Below are 23328 nucleotides of genomic sequence, written 5' to 3'. Positions count from 1 at the left end.
ACACTACCATGCCCGGCTAATTTTTGTATTTTTAGTAGAGATGGGGTTTCACCATGTTAGCCAGGATGGTCTCTGTCTCCTGACCTCATGATCTGCCCGCCTTGGCCTCCCAAAGTGCTGGGATTACAGGCATGAGCCACTGCGCCCAGCCTATGTACCACATTTTCTTTATTCAGTCTATTATTCATGGACATTAAGTTGATTCCATATCTTTGCTATTGTCAATAGTGTTGCAATGAACATATGCATGCATGTACCTTTATAATGCCTAACCATTTTTTTTTTTTTGAGATGGAGTTTCACTCTTGTCGCCTAGGCTGGAGTGCAGTGGCTCAATCTCGGCTCACTGCAACCTCCATCTCCTGGGTTCAAGCGATTCTCCTGCCTCAGCCTCCTAAGTAGCTGGGATTACAGGCACCTGTCACCACACCTAGATAATTTGTGTATTTTTGGTAGAGACGGGGTTTCACCATGTTGGCCAGCTGGTCTCAAACTCCTGACCTCAGGTGATCCACCTGCCTCAGCCTCCCAAAGTGCTGGGATTACAGGCATAAGCCACCCCACCCAGCCCCTGCCTTAAACTTTTTTTTTTTTTTTTTTTTTTTTTTTTTGAGACAGAGTCTCACTTTGTTGCCAGGCTGGAATGCAGTGGCACGATCTTGGCCCACTGCAACCTCCGCCTCCCGGGTTCAATCAATTCTCCTGCCTCAGCCTCCTAAGTAGCTGGAATACAGGCACATACCACCACGCCTAGCTAATTTGTGTGTGTGTGTGTGTGTGTGTGTGTGTGTTGTGTATTTTTAGTAGAGATGGGGTTTCAGCATGCTGGCCAGGATGGTCTTGATCTCCTGACCTCATGATCCACCTGCCTCAGCCTCCCAAAGTGCTGGGATCACAGGTGTGAGCCACTGTGCCCGGACTGCCTTAACCATTTTTAAGTGTACATTTCAGTAGTGTTAAGTATATTCACTTTGTTGTGCAACCAATCTCCACAACTCTTTTCATCTTGCAAAACTGAAACAAATACTAGCCATTGGGATTTCCAGAGCAGTCCTTAAATCATCACTTTGAGATTTCCCCAGGACTAACTCACAAGAGTTTATGATGAGAGTGAAATAACAGTTCTCTGTCAAAGAGGGAATGAAAAAGGGATCTAGTTGTGGGTAGTTAACACTGCTGTTGCTGGGTGCGGTGGCTCACGCCTGTAATCCCAGCACTTTGGGAGGCCGAGGAGGGCGGATCACGAGGTCTGGAGATCAAGACCATCCTGGCTAACATGGTGAAACCCATCTCCACTAAAAATACAAAAATTAGCCGGGCATGGTGGTTCACACCTGTAGTCCCAGCTACTCCAGAGGCTGAGGCGGGAGGATTGTTTGAGTCCAGGAAACAGGCTGCAGTGAGCCAAGACGGCACCACTGTTCTCCAGCCTGGCTGACAGAGCGAGACCCTGTCTCAAAAAAAAAAAAAAAAAAGAAAAAGAAAAAGAGAAAAGTTGTGTCATGTGGTTAATTAATGAATAATTCATTAATTAAAATAATTTAATAAAAATTAAGTTACTTGTCTTGATTTTGTGAAATCTGTGATATTTGTTAGCTTTTGAAAATCTGTAATTTGTTGTGATTCAATTCTAAATAAATATTTACTTTTGCGCCTAATTTTATACTTAGAATTTTGTATTCTTTTTCCTTAATAAGGTTCCCAAAATTGTATGATTCAGGTATCCCCAAAACCTGGATCCTTCCTTTGGCTCTGATAGCAAGGGAAAAAAAATGCTCTAGGACCTTTAGATGAGGATTCACTTAGAAAGTCGATATAGATATACATAACAGGATGGATCAACGAACAGAATAATTTCATTTCCCAATGAAAAGGGAAACCTGGGGGCCTTTGCGGGCGATGGGGCGGCAGGCACTGCTGCTTCTCGCGCTGTGCGCCACAGGCGCCTGGGGGCTCTACTTCCACATCGGCGAGACCGAGAAGCGGTGTTTCATCGAGGAAATCCCCGACGAGACCATGGTCATCGGCAACTATCGTACCCAGATGTGGGATAAGCAGAAGGAGGTCTTTCTGCCCTCGACCCCTGGCCTGGGCATGCACGTGGAAGTGAAGGACCCCGACGGCAAGGTGGTGCTGTCCCGGCAGTACGGCTCGGAGGGCCGCTTCACGTTCACCTCCCACACGCCCGGTGACCATCAAATCTGTCTACACTCCAACTCTACCAGGATGGCTCTCTTCGCTGGCGGCAAACTGCGTGTGCATCTCGACATCCAGGTTGGGGAGCATGCCAACAACTACCCTGAGATTGCTGCAAAAGATAAGCTGACGGAGCTACAGCTCCGCGCCCGCCAGTTGCTTGATCAGGTGGAACAGATTCAGAAGGAGCAGGATTACCAAAGGTATCGTGAAGAGCGCTTCCGACTGACGAGTGAGAGCACCAACCAGAGGGTCCTATGGTGGTCCATTGCTCAGACTGTCATCCTCATCCTCACTGGCATTTGGCAGATGCGTCACCTCAAGAGCTTCTTTGAGGCCAAGAAGCTGGTGTAGTGCCCTCTTTGTATTAACCTTCCTTTTTACCTCATTTATTTGGTACTTTCCCCACACAGTCCTTTATCCACCTGGATTTTTAGGGAAAAAAATGAAAGAGAATAAGTCACATTGGTTCCATGGCCACAAACCATTCAGATCAGCCACTTGCTGACCCTGGTTCTTAAGGACACATGACATTAGTCCAATCTTTCAAAATCTGTCTTAGGGCTTGTGAGGAATCAGAACTAACCCAGGACTCAGTCCTGTTTCTTTTGCCTCAAGTGATTGTCCTCTGTTTTTCACTAAATAAGCAAATGAAAACTCTCTCCATTACCTTCTGCTCTCTTTGTCCACTTACGCAGTAGGTGACTGGCATGTGCCACAGAGCAGGCCCTGCCTCACTGTCTGCTGGTCAGTTCTGGGTTCACTCAATGGCTTTGTGAATGTAAATAAGGGGCAGGTCTTGGCCCTAGAGGATTGAAATGTTTTTCTATATCTTAGAACTATTTTTGGATAAATTATATATTTTCCTTCCTAGTAGAAGTGTTACTGCCTGTAACTAGCTCAAAACACCAATGCAGTTTCTGCATTCTGGGTTTTGTTTTTCGGGTTTTTTTGTTTTTTTTTTTTGAGTTTTGCTCTTGTCGCCCAGGCTGGAGTGCAATGGCGTGATCTCAGCTCACTGGCAACCTCTGCGTCCCGGGTTCAAATGATTCTCCTGCCTCAGTCTCCTGAGTAGCTGGGATTACAGGTGCCCGCCACCATGCTCAGCTAATTTTTGTATTTTTAGTAGAGATGGGGTTTTACCATGTTGGCCAGGCTGGTCTTAGACTCCTGACCTCAGTTGATCCACCTGCCTCAGCCTCTGCATTCAGTTTATTCACATATTTTTGGTAACTCCCATGGCAGCTCCTAGGATTTCAGCGGTCTGTGGGCCAGAAAGCAGGCACCGGGGCTGACCTCAAGGCCGTATCAGAGGGCCAAGCAGAGTTCTTTTGGATACCTGCTTTTCATCCCACAGGGCCTTAGAGTCAGAGGTAAGGTAGCAACAGAGCTAGCATGGGGCAATACACTCTTACCCTCCTTCTCAACTTTTATTTAAGCTGTGCTAAATGTTTTCTTCAAGGGAACCAGATTTGGTTCTTTACAGAATTTTCCAGTGAAATAAAACATGTTGTAATAAAAAAAAAAAAAAAAAAAAGAAAAGGGAAACCTGCTGGCTGCTGCAGCCCAACACTCAGAAGCCTAGTTTCTTGCAGAATATACACTTTCACTTGGATATTGTGTTTTCTGGGCTCTTCTCTCCTCCTTCTGAACTATTTTCCGAGGTGATCTCACCTCTTCCCAGATTTCAGTCTCATGGCTTAAATATTATCCATAGGCTGTTGACACCCAAATTTCTATCCCTACCTCAGACATCTCTTCTGAACTCCAGACTTGTATGTCAAAATGCTTACCTGACATTATTGTTTGAATTTTCAACCTTAGCTTGTCAAAATTGCACTATTTCTCCAAGCTTCTTTCTCTGCCAGTCATTCCCATCTTAATAAAGGGCATTTCCGGCGGCTCGCAGTGGCTCTCGCCTGAATCCCAGCACTTTGGGAGGCCTAGGCGGGCAGATCACGAGGTCATGAGATCGAGACCATCCTGGCTAACACAGTGAAACCCTGTCTCTACTAAAAATACAAAAAATTAGCTGGGTGGTGATGGCGGGCGCCTGTAGTCCCAGCTACTCTGGAGGGTGAGGCCGGAGAACGTCGTGAACCCGGGAGGTGGAGCTTGCAGTGAGCCGAGATCGTGCCAGGCTGCACTCCAGCCTGGGCGACAGAGCAAAACTGTCTCAAAAATAAATAAGTAAATAAAATAAAAGGCATTTCCGAACACCCAGTTTGTCTTAAGGCAGACACCTGAGAGTCCAGTACTTTGGAAGGCCAAGGCAGATGGATCGCTTGAACCCAGGAGTTTAATGCCAGCCTGGGCAACACAGTGAAACCCCATCTCCAATAAAATACAAAAAATTAGCCAGGCATAGTGGCATGAGCCTGTAGTCCCAGCTACTTGGGAGGCAGAGGTGGGAGAATCACCTGAGCCTGGGAAGTTGAGACTGCAGTGAGCCATGATTGCGCCACTGCACTCTAGCCTGGGCCACAGAGTGAGACCCTGTCTCAAAATAAAATAAATAAATAATAAGAAAAAGAAAAGAAACCTGAGAGTCATCCTGAGCACCTTCAACGTCCATCCATTGTCTTCTCTTCCCTTCCACTGCCCGGAGCCTTGTTTAAATCATCATCTCTCTCCTATACTGTTGCATCAGCCTCCTACTTTATCTTGTATAATCTATTCTCTACAGAGCAGTCAATCAGCATTTTACAAGGTAAACTAGATGATCACACCCTTGCCACCAGTTACAACCTTCATTTCCCATTGAATTCAATATAAATCCAGACTACTTAGCATGACCTTCAGAGCCCTGTGTGATATGGTATATCTCTCCAGCTCATCTCCTATCAGTAGGTGCCCTCAGGCCTTATTTCAGTTCCTCCATACAAGAAACTTTTCTACTTCAAGGTCCTTATACATACCATTTCCTCTGCCTGGAATGCAGCCCCTTTTCCCCGACCATATATACTTTGCCTGACTGACTTGAACACATCCTGATATGGGTCTCAGTTTAAATCTCCTCAGAGAGCCTTTTCCTTATCATCCAATTTAAATTAGGTCTCTGTTATATAGTCTCTCCCAGCACCCCGAACTTCCCCCTTGTAGCATTTATCACAATTTGTAATTACAGATTATTTGCTTCATACTTGACTGTCCTCCTGAGCTGTGGGCTCCATGAGAGCAAGGACTGTTTCTATTTAACTCAGCACTTGGTGCACAGAAAGATTTCCACAAATATTTATTAAATGAATGAGTAAACAAATATGACCTTGGCGTGGTGGCTTACGCCTAAATCCCAGCACCTTGGGAGGTCAACCCAAAGAAACTTTGTTTTTTTTTTTTGAGACAGAGTCTTGCTCTGTTGCCAGGCTGGAGTGCAGTGGTGTGATCTCAGCTCACTGCAACCTCTGCCTCCTGGGTTCAAGCGATTCTCCTGCCTCAGCCTCCCGAGTAGCTGGGACCGCAGGTGTGCGCCACCACACCTAGCTAATTTTTTGTATTTTAGTAGAGACAGGGTTTCACTATCTTGGTCAGGATGGTCTCCATCTCCTTACCTTGTGATCTGCCTGCCTCAGCCTCCCAAAGTGCCGGATTACAGCCGTGAGCCACCACGCCCAGCCAAAACATTTATATTAATGGTAGAATAAAAATATAGTTTTATATATGATTACTAGTAAATTCTCATTGCTCCTCTTTCTTTTCAATGCATTTTAACTTTTTCTCCTTTCATCAAATTTAATGATTTCCTGCACTGACCAAAGTTTTATACATTTCTCGTTTCATTTATTAAGGTTTGAAAGTAGGCTACCCAGCACTTTGGGAGGCCAAGGCGGGTGGATCACGAGGTCAGGAGATTGAGACCATCCTGGCCAACATGTTGAAACCCTGTCTCTACTAAAATACAAAAAACTAGCCAGGTGTGGTGGCACGTGCCCGTAGTCCCAGCTACTTGGGAGGCTGAGGCAGGGGAATTGCTTGAACCTAGAGATCGTGCCACTGAACTCCAGCCTGGCAACAGAGCGAGACTCTGTCTCAAAAAAAAAAAAAAAGAAAGAAATTAGGCTGAAAAAAAAAAAGCGTATAGTTATCTGTTACAGCTTAACAGTTTAATTCAAAGCTTAGTGTCTTAAAATAACAAACATTTGGCCAGGTGTGGTGGCTTATGCCTGTAATCCCAGCATTTTGGGAGGCCGAGGCAAGTGGATCACTTGAGGTCAGGAGTTCGAGACCATCCTGGCCAACATGGTGAAACCCCATCTCTACTAAAATCCAGAAAACTAGCCAGGCGTGGTGGTGCACACCTGTAGTCCCAGCTACTTGGGAGGCTGAGGCAGCGGAATAGCTTGAACCCAGAGATCACGCCACTGTACCCCAGCCTGGCAAAAGAGTGAGACTGTCAAAAAAAAGAAAGGAAGGAAGGGAGGGAGGGAGGGAGGGAGGGAGGGAGAAAGAAAGGGCTAAAAAAAAGCATATAGCTATCTGTTGCAGCTTAACAGATTAATTCAAAGCTTAGCATCTTAAAATAACAAACATTTGGCCAGGTGCAGTGGCTTATGCCTGTAATCTCAGCACTTTGGGAGGCCGAGGCGGGTGGATCACTTGAGGTCAGGAGTTTGAGACCAGCCTGGCCAACATGGTGAAACCCCGTCTCTTCTAAAAATACAAAAATTAGCTAGGCATGGTGGCGGATGTCTGTAATCCCAGCTAGTCGAGAGGCTGAGGCAGGAGAATCGCTTGAACCCGGGAGGTGGAGGTTGCAGTGAGCCAAGATTGTGCCACTGCACTCCAGCCTGGGCAAGAGAGTAAGACTCTGTCACAAACAAACAAAAAAATGAACATTTATTATCTCACAGTTTCTATGGGTCAGGAATCTGGGTGTGGCTTAGGTGGGTTCCTCTGTCCCAGGTTCGCCCACAAGCTGTAATCAAAGCCAGGGCTGCAGTCATCTCAAGGCTTGACTGAGGGAGGGAGCATTGCCTTCTAAGCTCAATATGTGCCTATTGTCAGGCCTCATGTCCTCCCTGGCTGTTGGCCAGGGACATTGGCTCATTGCCTCATGAACCTTTTATGGGGAAGCTCAAGATATGGTAGCTGACTTATCTCAGAAGGAAAGAGGGCAAACAAGATGGAAGCAACAGTCTTATTTTTATTTTTTTCGACAGAGTCTCACTCTGTCGCTGAGGCTAGAGTGCAGTGGTGCCATCTCGGCTCACTGCAGCCTGGACTTCCCGGGTTCAAGCAAACCTCTCACCTCAGCTTCCCGGAGTAGCTGGGACTACAGGCACATGCCACCAGGCCTGGCTAGTTTATTTGTGTTTTTTGTAGAGACAGGGTTTTGCCACGTTGCCCAGGCTAGTTTTTTAGGGTTTTGTTTTGTTTTTCTTTGGTTTTGTTTTGTTTTGTTTTGTTTTTGTGTTTTTAGGAGGAGAGGTTTAATAGAAGAAAGAGAGAGGAGAACAGCTCTCTCTCTAGTAAGAGAGAGGGGCTTCTGAGAGGAAAGAACCTGCTTTGTTTCTTTAAGACAAGGTCTCACTGTTGCCCAGGCTGGAGTGCAGTGATGCAATTATGGCTCACTGCAGCCTCGAATTCCTGGGGCTCAAGAGATCCTCCTGCCTCAGCCTCCTGAGCAGCTGGGCTCACACCACCATGTCTGGCTAATTTAAAATTTTTTTTGTAGAGACAAGGTCGGAGTTTGCTGCTCAGGCTGGAAGCCACAGTTTTTTTTTGTAACCAAACTGTGAAAATGATGTCCTGTCAATTTTGCCATGTTCTTTGTGTCACAAGGGAGTCATTAGCTCTTACACTCAGGGGAGGGCATTACCCAAAAGCATGAATGACAGGAGGTGGAAATTCTTAGGATCAGCGTAAAGGTTGCTAGTTGTGAGCCGTTTTAACTTTAACTAAAATCCATTAATAATCCCTTGAATACTTGAAACCGATTCAAGCAGAGAAAGTCTTTAGTTAATATGATTCTTTTTTGTTAACCATAAACCCAGAAATGTTCAAATGTTGTTAGTATATATACTCATAGCAATCCTAACTGACTGAAGACATTTGGTTATTGTTTGTTGGAATGCTGAGATTTTCAGGATTATGTTCATGATTTTTAGGGGGCAAAGGGAAGGAAACAAAATTTATGAAATCTAGTTTATCCTCTAAAATCATAAAAGTGTCAGTAAAATTCTCTAAAACATGTATTTTGAAATTTCATAGCCAGAAGTGCTCAGGAATGGCTTTGTTTATAGGCAAGTAAGTCATTGGGCACCCTTGGAGACTTTCCCGTGTTATTGGCAAGGTTTACATTTTTCCCGCTGCTGTTCCATGGCATGAAAACTTGTGCTGCTCTGAGAATATCACCAAATTCCCATTTCAAATTAAAGCCCTCATATAAAATTGATCCCCATCCTTTCATTTCACTACCTTCATCTCTCACTGCACCCCAACAGGAGTTTTCTGTTTACCACCTGAACTCATCTAGTGGTCTCTCCCTGCAGGTCCATCACCTAGCAATCACTCGAATTGATAATAGATTCTTTATATTGGCGCTATCAAGCCATGTTTTTCCCTTTCCTTCTTTTAAAAGTCACCTTCCAGACTAATTCTAGCAGATTTTTAATCACGCAAACCTAATTAGACTTGAATTAAGATGCAGACCAGGGAGGGGATTGGGAGTTGCTATTAGATTGGTATATTGAAATTTAAGATTTCAAAGGTAGAAGATTTCAAGGTGTAACAATAGAAATGGACTGGTAAATTGTGGTCAAAGTTGTTGGCAGCAAGGGCGTCTATGTTCTTTAAGGGTAGACGATTGGATGGATATTCGTCATCATGAAAAGTGTTGGAGTGGAGAGGTGCAAATGAATGAGAGTAACTAGCTGGGAGTGCAACATTCCTTCCACTCATTTCAGGAAGTGAAAAGTTGTGTAAGAGATTACAGTTCAAAAAGGTGGTGGTAGCCAGACACAGCGGCTCACACCTGTAATCCCAGTACTTTGGGAGGAGGCAGAGGTGGGCAGAGAGCGCTTGTGCTCAGGAGTGCCAGACCAGCCTTGGCAACATGGCAAAACCCAGTGTCTACAAAAAATACAAATAATAGCCAGGCATGGTGGTGCGTGCCTGTAGTCCCATTTAGTTGGGAGGCTGACATGGGAGAATCTCTTGAGCCCGGGAGGCAGAGGTTGCAGTCAGCTAAGATTGCGCCATTGCACTCCAGCCTGGGCGACAGAATGAGACCCCGTCAAAAAAAAAAAAAAAATGGTAGCAGTGGCTAAGAGGAATACATGAGAAGCCAGATTTTTTAATTTTGAAAAACGCGATGTGAACTAGCCAAAAGAGACTGGCCTGTGTGAATTATCCTGAAAGTTGCACCCAGCTTCCAACTCCTGATGCCAGATCTACAACCTATAATCGTAAGCACAAATCACAGCCATCCTGAGCTCCTCTTAGGCAGGTAAGTAAACTTGCAACTCTGGGAAGTTTTTAAATTATAAAAAAAAATTGATGCAAATTACAATCTTAATATTTTTGTGCAGGTGTAATAAGTTTGCAATCTGTTATAGTTTCTGTGTTTTGTTCATGATTTGAGGTGGTGTTTCATATGTTTTAAGAGAAGCTGACAGATTTATGCTTTTAGGTGAAATCCTTAGAAAAATGTAGCTAATTAAGTTTGTAATCACTGTGTAAACATGTGAAGGAATCTAATTAGTAAATCTGCAAATTTTGCATTATTATGCATGTAAATGCTTCTTAAATGCTGAGAAAGTTTGATTAGACTTTTATTAAGTGTTTGAAGCACTACAGAGGAATAAATTTACTAAATGTGTGACTAGTTTGAAACTTCCAAGAGAATTTCATAAAGGTGTTGAATGTTTAGGAAGATTTAATACAATTCAATAATTTAAATTTATAAGATGATTATCAAGGTACAAGTAAGATGAGTATTTTAAATTTCAAAACTATATTCGATTTATAAATTAAATGACAATATTTGTAAGTTGAGCTCAAAAGCTTCAAAAAACTAAGTTCTAAAATGTGCACCCTTGGCCAGGTGCAGTGGCTCTCACCTGTAATCTCAGTACTTTGGGAGGCTGAGGTATGAGGATTCCTTAAGCCCAGGTGTTTGAACAAGCCTGGGCAACACAGCGAGACTCAACCCGTAAAAATAAAAAATAAAAAACACAAATAAACAAAATGTGTAGCCATAATAATGGAATATTAAAACAAAGATACCTGACCAGGCACCGTGGCTCACACCTGTAATCCCAGCACTTTGGGAGGCCAACACAGGTGGATCATGAGGTCAGGAGTTTGAGACCAGCCTGGCCAATATGGTGAAACCCCGTCTCTACTAAAAATACAAAAATTAGCCAGGCGTGGTAGCATGCGCCTATAGTCCCAGTTGCTCAGGAGGCTGAGGCAGGAGAATTGCTTGAACCTAGGAGGCGGAGGTTGCAGTGAGCCGATATCATGCCACTGCACTCCAGCCTAGGTTACAGAGCAAGACCCCGTCTCAAAAACAAAACACCAGGTACGGTAGCTTGTGCCTGTAATCCCAGCGCTTTGGGAGGCCTAGGCGGGTGCATCACCTGAGGTCGGGAGTTCGAGACCAGCCTTACCAACATGGAGAAACCCCGTCTGTACTAAAAATACAGAATTAGCCACACGTGGTGGCACATGCCCGTAGTCCCAGCTACTTGGGAGGCTGAGACAGGAGAATCTCTTGAACCCGGGAGGTGGAGGTTGCGGTGAGCTGAGATTGCGCCATTGCACTCCAGTCTGGGCAACAACTCTGTCACAAAAAACAAAACCAAAAACAAAACCAAACATACCTATAAAATGTCCAAAAACATGTATTGGTTCCGTAAATTATGATTCATCCATATCATGGAATGAGTAACTTAACAGTAATGTTGTGGCGTAATCAACATGGACAATATTTGATTTTTTTTTTTGAGACGAAGTCTTGATTTTTTTGGCCAGGCTGGAGCACAATGGCACGATCTCGGCTCACTGCAACCTCTGCCTCCCAGGTTCCAGCAATTCTCCTGCCTCAACCTCCCAAGTAGCTGAGATTACAGGCACATACTAGCACGCCTGGCTAATTTTTGTATTTTTTGTAGAGACGGGTTTTCACCATGTTAGCCAGGCTGGTCTCGAACTCCTCACCTCAAGTGATCTGTCCACCTCGGCCTCCCAAAGTGCTCGGATTACAGACGTAAGCCATCACGTCCGGCCAATTTTATTTTATTTTAACTTTATTTTATTTATTTATTTTTTTGAGACGGAATCTCGCTCTGTTCCCCAGGCTGGAGTGCAGTGGCGCAATCTTGGCTCACTGCAAGCTCCGCCTCCCGGGTTCACGCCATTCTCCTGCCTCAGCCTCCGGAGTAGCTGGGACTACAGGCGCCGGCCACCATACCCGGCTAATTTTTTTTTTTTCTATTTTTAGTAGTGACGGGGTTTCACTGTGCTAGCCAGGATGGTCTCAATCTCCTGACCTCGTGATCCGCCTGCCTCGGCCTCCCAAAGTGCTGGGATTACAGGCGTGAGCCACTGCGCCCAGCCCGATTTTTTTTTTTAAGTAAGCAAAGAAGGAGCATGTATATGATAATCCTATTTATAAAATATATGTTTAGATCTATGTATAAATATACGTATAGAGAAAAAACTAGATAGACTGGCATCGAAGTGTAAATGGTTATCAGTTGGTACAGGTAGTGTGAGTGTGCGTATGGATACTTTCCAACTTTTTTCCTTTTTTGCATTTAACATGTACACTTATGCTAGAAAAAGAATATTCCCTTTTCTTTTTCTTTTCTTTTCTTTTCTTTTTTTTTTTTTTTTTTGAGATGGAGTCTCACTCTGTCACCCAGGCTGGAGTGCAGTGGCGCCATCTTGGCTCACTGCAGCCTCGGGCTCCCAGGTTGAAGCAACTCCCATGCCTCAGCCTCCCAAGTAGCTGGGACTACAGATGTGCACCACCTTTTTTTTTTTTTTTTTTTGAGACGGAGTTTCACTGTTGTCGGCCAGGCTGGAGTGCAATCGTGTGATCTCAGCTCACTGCAACCTCCGCCTCCCGGGTTCAAGCGATTCTCCTGCCTCAGCCTCCCAAGTAGCTGGGATTACGGGTGCCTGACACCACACCTGGCTAATTTTCTATTTTTAGTAGAGACAGGGTTTGACTATGTTGGTCAGGGTGGTCTCGAACTCCCAACCTCAGGTGATCTGCCCGCCTCGGCCTCCCAAAGTGCTGTTGGTCAGGGTGGTCTCGAACTCCCAACCTCAGGTGATCTGCCCGCCTCGGCCTCCCAAAGTGCTGGGATTACAGGCATGAGCCACTGCGCCTGGCCCATTTTTGTATTTGTAATAGAGAGGGGGTTTCACTATGTTGGCCAGGCTAGTCTTGAACTCCTGACCTCAAGTGATCTGCCCGCCTAGGCTTCCCAAAGTGCTGGGATTATAGGCGTGAGCCACCATGCCCCGCCAAGAGTATTATTTTTAATAGAAAAAAAAATAGGTAATGATCTGTAAGTAGCAATGGAGAACTAGAAGAATGCCAATATTCCAGGCTTCATCATATATGGAACAGGGGGAAACAAGAATTTTCCCCAACTGCTTCCTCTGTAGCATTTGAAAGAGCTACAGAGGAAGCAGTTTCCTTGAGTTAAAGCAAGGTTTCTAAGGGCCATAGTGAAGGGAATGTTTTATGGAGCACACTTTTCACTGTGACCCTAGTATGCCTGGCACATGCTTTTATCAAAACCTCTGTAACACTTTGGTGCAAATATTTGTTTATGTGACTGTCAAGTAATATTATATTATATACCTTTGGGAATAAAGAATAACTATTTCTCTTATTGCCTCTACACTGTTATTTTTTATTTATTTATTTAGAGAAGGAGTCTCGCTCTGTCCCCATGCTGGAGTACAATGGCGCTATCTCGGCTCACTGCAACCTCTGCCTCCCGGGTTCAAGTGATTCTCCTGCCTCAGCCCTCCAAGTAGCTGGGGTTACAGGCACATGCCGCCACATCCAGCTAATTTTTGTATTTTTAATAGAGATGAGGTCTCACCATTTTGGCCAGGCTAGTCTTGAACTCCTGACCTTGTGATCCGCCTGCCTCGGCCTCCCAAAGTGCTGGGATTACAGCTGTGAGTCACCACGCCCGGACTACACTGTTTTTTTAAAGTGCAGATCCTGATTTGAAGACCCTTATCCCCTAAAATAAAAATCCTGAAAATACTTCCTTACCAGATTGCCACAGTGATTAAAAATACCCCAGTTGAGGCTGGGCGCGGTGGCTCACGCCTGTAATCCCAGCACTTTGGGAGGCTGAGGGGGGCGGATCATGAGGTCAGGAGATCAAGATCATCCTGGCTAGCGTGATGAAACCCCGTCTCTACTAAAGATACAAAAAATTAGCCAGGCATGGTGGTGGGCGCCTGTGGTCCCAGCTGCTTGGGAGGCTGAGGCAGGAGAATGGCGTGAACCCAGGAGACAGAGCTTGCAGTGAGCCAAGATCACACCACTGCACTCCAGCCTGGGCAACAGAGCAAGACCCTGTCTCAAAAAAAAAATTCCCAATTGAAGTAGTCCTTTTTAGTTAAAACGTTATCTCCAAAAACTGCACTCTGGAGCTCTATTCATTCTCAGGAATGACAAAATGATGGTCATTGTTGAAACAGAGTGATGGATACATGTATCATTATACCATTCTTTCTACTTTTGTGTATGTTTGAAAATTTCCATATTAAATAGTTTTTTTTTTTTTTTTTGGTCAAGCACAGTGGCTCATGCCTGTAATCTCTGCACTTTGGGAGGTCAAGTTGGGAGGACCTCCTGAAGCTGGGAGTTTGAGATCAGCCTGGACAACACAGTGAGAATTCATCTCTACAAAACACATAAATAAATAGGGACCAGGCACGGTGGCTCACGCCTGTAATCCCAGCACTTTGGGAGGCCTATGTGGGAGGATCACCTGAGGTCAGCAGTTGGAGACTAGCCTGACCAAGATGGAGAAACCCTGTCTCTACTAAAAATACAAAATTAGCCAGGTGTGGTGGTGCTTGCCTTTAGTTCCAGCTACTAGGGAGGCTGAGGCAGAAGAATCACTTGAATCCGGGAGGTGGAGGTTGCCGTTAACCGAGATCATGCCATTGCATTCCAGCCTGGGCAATAAGAGTGAAATTCTGTCTCCAAAAAATAAAAATAAAAATAAATAAATAAATAAGTCAAGTGTGGTGGTGTGGGTTTGTCATCCCAGCTACTCAGGAGGCTGAGGCAGGAGGATCGCTTGAGCCCGGGAGTTCAAGGCTGCAGTGAGCTATGATCATACCTCTCCACTTCAGCGTGTTGGATAATGCAAGACCCTATCTCAAAAAAACAAAATTTTTTTTTTAGAAACTTGTCAATATCCTCTGGTGGAAAAACCAACAACAACAACAACAAAACAAAAATAAAATAAATAAGATAAAATTAAAAGAAGAAACTCATCAATAAATTCACCAGTCATGCAGTGAGTATTCATTGATTTATGAGAGCATGCTGGGTACTAGTCGTTGTGTTAACGTCTAGGAATGCAAGTGTGAGTAATAGTTGGGGGATGAGGTGCAGGTAACAGTCGGACAAACATAGAGGCTAAGAACTGCAGTACAGTGGGACAGACAGAAGAGAGAAACAAGAGGATGTACCTGAGTCACACGTGGCTGGGGGGATAGCGATAGAGTAGTCAGGGATGAATCTAGAAGGTGAATCAGAGTTGGTCACATAGACTGGAAGGGGCAAGGGAAATATCGAGAAAGGGGCATGGGTCATTGCACATACCAACACAGGTATCAAGACATGGAAACAAGAAGAACATAATGAGTTTGGAGTTCTGGTTCACTATGACTCTAACTTGGGTTTATGTGGAGGAGTGGTGGCTATGCAAATAGGGTACAGAGTAAGCTGTTGTTACAGAGAGCCCCCAAGCACCATGGATTAAATGAGACCGAAGTTTATTTCTCTTAAGCAGCAGTCTAGAGGGATGTAGGTAGTCCAGGTTTTGGAGTTGCTCATGCAAATCTAATGCCTTCTATATTGTTGTTCCACCATACCCTAGGCCGTTGTTCATGTAAGTATTGTCAAAATGGAATTACTGTGACATCCATGTCCCAGCTCAAGGGAAGGAAAAAGCATATTCGGAAAAAGCCTAGTGTGATCAGAGAGTGTAGTACAGTCATGTGCTGCATAACAACATTTTGGTCAAGATGGACGGTGATCCAAAGGATTATAGTTCTGGTTTTCTACTGTACTTTTTCTATATTTCAATATGTTCAGATATACAAATACTTACTATTGTGTTACAACTGCCTACAGTATTCAGTATAATACATGCCATATAAGTTTGTAGCCTAGAAGCAACAGGCTATACCACATAGCCTGGGTATGCAGTAGGCTAATATCTAGGTTTGTGTAAGTACACTCTGATGTTTGCGCAACAATGAAATTGCCTAGCAATCCATTTCTCAGAACCTGTCGTATTAAGTGACACACAACTATATTTATAAAATGCCATGTAAGTCCAAAAAGAAGATGTTTTGTCTGCTTGTAGGATACAAATTCTACATAAATGTGTTCACTCTTTCCTTGTTAATTACTTTGTTCAAACCCCTTATGTCCTTAGTTATTTTTGACAGTGTAAAATGGGCCAACTCGCCTTACCACAGATACCTCCATCTTTATAACTTGTCTGCTTTCCATGAACTCCCTCTTTTGGCTTTCTGGATCATCCATCTCTCCTGCTTCACAGTTTAGGCTGCTATTAGACTTCTTTGGGATGGGAAAAATACCTAACCTATGGGATTGTTATTAGTATTAAGTGAAGCAAAGATTGTAAAGTGATTAGTATAATGTTTGGCACATTTTAGGAACTCAAATGGTGGCAATTATTATTCTAAGCCATAATGGCTGAAAGCAGGGGTTTTGGATATGAGCCAGTTTGAATTCTAATCACATTCAGCCTCTTACTGGCTGTGAGACTTTAGGTAGGTCACCTAACAGCTCTGAGTCTTAGATTTCTGATGGAGAAATCAGTTCCATCTCACTAATAAGGCCATGAGTCAGAGATAATCAGTTTGCATTTTAGTGTATTGTCTTCTAGTTATTTGAGTAGGCATATACATAATTTCTGAAAATTTAATGACTGTCATGTGATATAGTTTGTACCCTTTTTTTAACCTTAAACTCTTTGAAAGCATAATTTTCAACAGCTTCCATTTTTGTGTTAACTTCTAAAAGTTACCCATGGTCAATATTTTTTATAAAAGTGAAATATCAAATTGAAATCTGCTTAATATATCAATTAACAACCAATCTATAGGTGAAGCAAATGAATTAATTTCTATTGATTTTGAAATCTATCCGTTAAGGGCTGAATTGTGTCCCTTAATAGGGCATAATTTTTTTGTGGTCCTAAAAAACATATTTTTGAGGTCCTAACCCCATATTCCTCAGAATGTGACCTTATTTGGAGATAGGCTTTTTACAGAGGTAATCAAATTACAATAGGTCATTGGGTGGGTCCTAATCCAATATGACCAGTATCCTTATGAAAAGGGGAAATTCAAATGCAGCACTAGACAGACACGCACACAGGGAGACTGCCACGTGAACATGAAGGCAGAGGTCGGGGTGATGTAGCAGAAGCCAAGGAGCACCAAATATTGCCTGCAAACCACCAGAAGCCAGTACAAGGCTTGGAACAGATTCTCCATGACAGCCCTTAGAACCAACCCTGCCAACACCTTGATCTTAGACTTCTGGCCTCCAGAACTGTGTCTGTGGTACTTTGTTATGGCAGCTCCAGCAAACTAATACATTATCTGTTGCCACGAATTCTAAGGAGATGATTATTTTGAAATCATCTTAGACATAAAGGAAGAACTATCAATTATGAAATTCTGCAGTTGGAATTTTGCAGTTTACCTATGTGCCACCAATTGCATAATGGAAACAGATTCCAGGGTCCTGTTATTGTTCCTCCCATTTAGATGGGTTAATAAAAACACAGTAAAGAGCAGCTCATGAGTTCTAAGCAGGGGTAGTCATCTTCCACACAATCAGGATAAGTTAACTTGTCCAATATTTCAATTTTTTTTCCCTTGGAAGAAAATGACTTTATTCTAATTAACTCACAAAGAATAAAATCATAACAACTCTTTTAAAGAGGCCACACAAACATTTGCCCAGCCCCAAATTCCACAGAGTAGGAACACCCCCTTCCATTTCAATTCAGAAGCAAGGAAGCTAGGAATGATATGAGAGGTTTAACTGATGGTTACACTTTATACCTTCACTATCAATTCTATTTTTATACTAAATTAACTTGGCTATAGAGCTGATTTTCCATTTCTCCGGGTTGAACTTCTTGATTAGGCCAATCGTTTTGCAAGTCGGCACTGTTTCAGCACCTCATTGAAACCCTCACACAGCTTGATGTCACCATGGTTCTGGGCACACTCCAAAAACTGTTTGATCTCATAGAAGCAACGCTGCTGCTGCTGGGCCAGCTGGGTTCCCTGAGGCTCCTGGTAAGTGATGTCAGGCCTCGCAGGCTCAGCATTACTTCCTCCACTAAACCCCCCAGTAATGGCGTGACCCAGTGTGTGCCCCACGGCAGAGCCCACAGCTACGCCAGCTGCAGTGGTTGCCATCTGGGCCATCAGACGGGGCGCAGCAGCAGGAGAGCCAACTGCAGATGGGGGTGCCGCTGCTGGTGGCTGAGCGGCTGGTGCTGGCCTGGGTGCAACTCTCAACTGAGGGGCCCGGTTGGCTGGAGGGGTCATGCGGGAGGTGCAGCTTCGGCTTCCACACGGCATCCTAGGTACGCGACGGCTCGGCCTTTTCTTCAAATCTTTTTTATTCAAAACCTTTTATTATAGAAAATGTCTACTAAAAAGTATAATGAACTTATATGGCTGTGGCTCAGGTGCAACCACTGGTGACACATGGTTAATTTTGATTCCTCGACTCAAACCCTCCACATCAGATGATTTTGAAGAAAATCTCTGACTTTATGTCATTTTTTACAGCTTCACTGAGATCCAATTTACATGTCTATAGTTTACCTTTTTAGCTTACAATTCAGTGGTTTTTAGTGTATTTACAGAGTTAAGCAACCATCACCATAATCTAATTTTAGAATAGTTTCATCATCCCAAAAAAAGAAACCCTGTTCCCATTAACTGTCACTCCCTATTCCCCCTCAACCTTCCGATTTCATATCATTTTATCTGTAACTATTTCATGTGTACCTCCGCAAAGATAGGAACGATTTTTAAAATATATAACAATGCTATCATCACACATAATTTTTTTTTTTTTTTTAATGGAGACAGAGTCTCTCTCTGTCCCCCAGGCTGGAGTGCAGTGGCGCAATCTCGGCTCACTGCAACCTCCGCCTCCTGGGGTTCAAGCAATTCTCCTACCTCAGCCTCCCACACACATATAATTTTTTATAAAATAATATCAAAATTAAAACCAGTGATCACATTTTCCCAATTATTTTATGTATATTTTTCGGGTTACTTGAATCAGCATCCAAATAACATCTTTACATTGCACATTACAATTGCTTGATATTGTAATGTCCTTAATATATCTTAGGTTTCTTTTAATTTATAGGTTCCATCTCTTTTTTTATTTTCTTACAAATTTTGGTTGAAGAAACCAAGTTATTTGTTCTATACAGTTTCCTAGGGTCTGGAATTTTATTTTTTTTATTTATTTATATTTTTTTGAGATGGAGTCTTGTTGTGTCACCCAGGCTGGAGTACAATGGTACCATCTGGGCTCACTGCAAACCTCCGCCTTCTGGGTTCAAGCGATTCTCCTGTCACAGCCTCCTGAGTAGCTGGGATTACAGGCGGCTGCCACCATGCCCAGACAATTTTTGTATTTTTAGTAGAGACGGGGTTTCACTATGTTGGCCAGGCTGGTCTTGAACTCCTGACCTCAACCGATCCGCCCGTCTCAGCCTCCGAAAGTGCTGGGATTACAGGTGTGAGCCACTGCACCTGGCCTTTGGAATTTTAAAATTGTGTCCCTGTGTTGTCCCATATTCCACTATCCCATGTATTTCCTATAAATTGGTAGTTGGATCTGGGATCTTCAGGTGTGCACCACCAGGCCCTGGAATCGTAATCAGATTCAAATATCATTTGTTTGTATAAGAATACCTTGTAGGTGAAAATGTGTCAAACTTATTTATTTATTTTTAATTATTATTTTTTAGAGACAAGATCTTGCTCTGTTGCCCAAGCTGAAGTGCAGTGACACAATCGCAGCTCACTGCAGCCTTGACTTTCTGGGTTCAAACAATCCTTCTGACTCAGCCTCCTGAATAGCTGGGACTACAGGTGTAAGCCACATACCTGGCTAATTTTAATTTTTTTTTCTAGAAGTGGGGTCTCACTTTATTGCCCAGGGTGGTCTCTAACTCCTAGGCTCAGTGATCCTCTTATCTCAGCCTTCCGAAGTGCTGGGATTATAGGTGTGAGCCACTGTGACTGGCCTCAAACTTCTTTAATTTTCCTTTTTTTTTTCTTTGAGATGGAGTCTTGCTCCGTCGCCCAGGCTGGAGTGCAATGGCACCATCTCAGCTCACTACAACCTCCACCTCCTGGGTTCAAGTGATTCTCCGGCTTAGCCTCCCAAGTAGCTGGGATTACAGGTGCGTGCCACTGTGCCCAGCTAATTTTTGTACTTTTAGTAGAGACAGGGTTTCACCATGTTGGCCAGGCTGGTCTCGAACTCCTGACCTGTGATCCTCCCGCCTCGGCCTCCCAAAATACTGTGATTACAGGCATGAGCCACCGCACCCGGCCTTTAATTTTCTTTTGTTGTGAAATACATCATACTCACAGCAGTGTGTAAAAATAATTACATAGTTTAAAGAATAACAATAAAATGAACATCCAGTGCCCACCACAGAGGTTAAAAAAAACCATAGGGTGTGGTTGGACATGGTGGTCCACACCCGTAGTCCCAGCTACCCAGAGGCTTGAGCCCAGGAGTTCAAGGCTGCAGTGAGCTATGGTTGTGCCTGTGAATAGCCATTACACTCCAGCTTGGGCAATGTAGCAAGACCCTATCACAAAACAACAATAGGGTATGTTAGCACCTCAGAAATCCCCAGTTTGTCTTCTCTAATTAAACCTCCTCTTCCCACCCCATACCAGAGGTAACCACAATCCTGACTTTTGTGATAATTATTCCTTTACTTTCCTTATACCCCTATGAATGTATTCCTAAGGAGAATATTGTTTGCTTCTGCCTTTATGTCTATTATTCCATGACTTGCTTTTCCCCCTCAACATTATGTTTTTGAGATTCATTCATGGTGTGTCAGGTAACTGTAGCTCATTCATTTACACTGTTATTTAATATATAAGTATTTTATTATGACTGTACTGCAATTTATCCTTTTGTTGGTGGGCATTTAGATTGTTCCCAATTTTTTGGTATTATAAACAATAATGCTAAGAACATTCTTATACATGTCTCTTGGCACATATGTGTGTTTCTTTGAGGTTTATATCTAGGGGTGAAACTGCTGGCTGGAGGATATGTTCAACTTTAGTAAGAGATGCCAGATTATTTTTCAAAGTGCTCACACCCATTCGGATGCCCACCAACAGTGTGTGGGTGTTCTCCAGTGCTCTGAATTCTTGCCAACACTTTACATTGTCAGATTTTGCCAACTGGTGAGTTCAAAGCCCCTATTAATAAAAGATGTGTAAAATTATACTATAAAGTTGATATCTCAACTGAATTCACATGAACCCTATTCAAATATTCCTTTTGTTTGTCTCTGATTTTCAGGAAAACATAAGGCTTTGTATGTTAAAAATGACATTAACGTATTTCACCTGTGAGCTGCTACGAAACTATGTCACAATTTTTGGAGCAAGAGAAGAAAGGGAGAGGAGATATTTGTGTGACTTAAGGGGTGGAAACATGGTATCAAGATGCTGGTTAGACAGATGACCACTTACGGCTAAGCATCATGGTGCTAAGAATCTAGATAAAATACATCCTTTTGTAGAGTTAGCACTGGACACTCCATCCAACCCAGAAACAAACGTACTCTTCTCTTTTCTGATTTCTCCTGTTTCAGCTCATTTCTTCTAGTTGCTTTTGATCCTTTAAGAGTTTCTTTATTACGGAATTCCTATCATGAACTCTGACACCAAAATTTCATACTTGGGCATGCATATCTGGGCGTGTAATCCAGGACTCTAGACAATTTCAGGCTAGTTTCCTTAGTGTTGCTGTGAGGAAGAAATTAGTTCTCATATTAGATATGACTCTTGGCACATCTCAAAAAACCATGGGCATTACTTCACCTTCTGTTAGCCTATACTTCATACTCCAAAATATTTCAGTCTATAAGATTTGCTCCTTCTAGAATTATTTTTTCCACCAATTTCCATGGAAAATCAAGTGTTCATAGAAACCATTCCTGGTTGGCTGCGGCGACTCACACCTGTAATCCCAGCACTTTGGGAGTCCAAGGTGGATGGATCACGAGGTCAGGAGTTTGAGACCAGCCTGGCCAAGATGGTGAAACCCTTCTCTACTAAAAATACAAAATTAGCTGGGCGCAGTGGCGGGTGCCTGTAATCCCAGCTACTCAGGTGGCTGAGGCTGGAGAATCGCTTGAACCCGGGAGGCGGAGGTTGTAGTGAGCCTAGATCACGCCACTGCACTCCAGCCTGGCCGACAGAGCAAGACTCTGTCTCAAAAAAAAAGAAACCATTTCTAACTTCTCCTCTCTCACCAACCCCCTTTTCATGGAGATCTCTGCCTTGTGTCCAAGATTCTTGGACAAAGCAGCAGTATCTTTATGATTTTGTATCCTGAATACTGCTGCACTCAAGCTGATGTTCTGCAAATTTGTAATAATCAGTTTCATTTTTTTTTAGTTTTTTATTTTATTTACTTATTTTTTTGAGACGGAGTCTCCCTCTGTCGCCCAGGCTGGAGTGTAGTGGCGTGATCTCGGCTCACTGCAACCTCCGCTCCCCAAGTTTAAGCAATTCTCTGCCTCAGCCTCCTGAGTAGCTGGGATTACAGGCGCGTGCTACCACGCCTGGCTAATTTTTTGTATTTTTAGTAGAGACGGGTTTCACCATCTTTGCCAGGCTGGTCTTGAACTCCTGACCTCGTGATCCACCTGCCTTGGCTTCCCAAAGTGCTGGGATTACAGGCGGGAGCCACCACACCCGGCCAAGACCAAGTCTTGCTCTGTTGCCCAGGCTGGAGTGCAGTGGCATGATCTCAGTTCACTGCAACATCTGCTTCCTGGGTTCAAGCAATTCCCCTGCCTCAGCCTCCTGAGTAGCTAGGACTATAGTGCCACCACGCCCAGCTAATTTTTGTATTTTTGGTAGAGATGGGGTTTCACCATATTGGTCAGGCTGGTCTCCAACTCCTGACCTCAAATGATCCACCCGCTTTGGCCTCCCAAATCGCTGGGATTACAGGCATGAGCCACAGCGCCCAGCCAATCAGTTTCCTTTAAGACAGTAATCGAGCTTTAAATACTAGGTAGTGTGTTAGGTCTTGGCCATTGGAAGCTTGCTTTTCTCCCCATAACCAGCCTGTTTCATTGCTTTATCTCCTCATGTTTCACTTATTTCAGGCCATCTTCCTTCACTTCTGTTTCTGACCTAAGGTAGACACAACACTCTTTTAAAAAAATTTTAAACCCTCAGCAGCTACACAAAAACTTAAAAAATTTAAAATTGAGGTAAAATACACGTACATAAAATTTACCATCTTAACTTTTTGTTTTTGTTTTTGAGACAGAGTCTCACTCTGTCACCCAGGCTGGAGTGCAGTGGTGTGATCTCAGCTCACTGCAGCCTCTGCCTCCCGGGTTCCAGCGATTCTCCTGCCTCAACCTCCCAGGTAGCTGGGATTACAGGCATGCGCCACTACGCCTGGCTAATTGTTGCATTTTTGTAGAGATGGGGTTTCACCATGTTGGCTAGGCTGGTCTCGAACTGCTGACCTCTGGTGATCTGCCCACCTTGGCCTCCCAAAGTGCTAGGATTACAGGTATGAGACACCGCACCCGGCCTTAGCCATTT

General features: G+C 43.7%; 2 protein-coding genes across 2 annotated transcripts; one reads left to right on the top strand and one right to left on the bottom strand.

The window, feature by feature from the left end:
* Nucleotides 1–1887: 1887 nt before the first annotated feature.
* Nucleotides 1888–2865, top strand: LOC129011490 (transmembrane emp24 domain-containing protein 4-like). The gene has a single exon (XM_054446515.2). The coding sequence runs from the start codon at nt 1900–1902 to the stop codon at nt 2548–2550; it is 651 nt and encodes a 216-aa protein (XP_054302490.2). The 5' UTR covers nt 1888–1899; the 3' UTR covers nt 2551–2865.
* A 14739-nt stretch (nt 2866–17604) lies between these two features.
* Nucleotides 17605–18051, bottom strand: LOC129011300 (coiled-coil-helix-coiled-coil-helix domain-containing protein 2-like). Its single transcript, XM_054446157.2, has one exon. The coding sequence runs from the start codon at nt 18049–18051 to the stop codon at nt 17605–17607; it is 447 nt and encodes a 148-aa protein (XP_054302132.2).
* Nucleotides 18052–23328: the final 5277 nt, after the last annotated feature.

This window comes from Pongo pygmaeus, chromosome 14 (assembly GCF_028885625.2).
Source record: "Pongo pygmaeus isolate AG05252 chromosome 14, NHGRI_mPonPyg2-v2.0_pri, whole genome shotgun sequence".
Lineage (NCBI taxonomy): Eukaryota > Metazoa > Chordata > Mammalia > Primates > Hominidae > Pongo > Pongo pygmaeus.
This window is presented reverse-complemented; position numbering and strand designations above follow the sequence as displayed.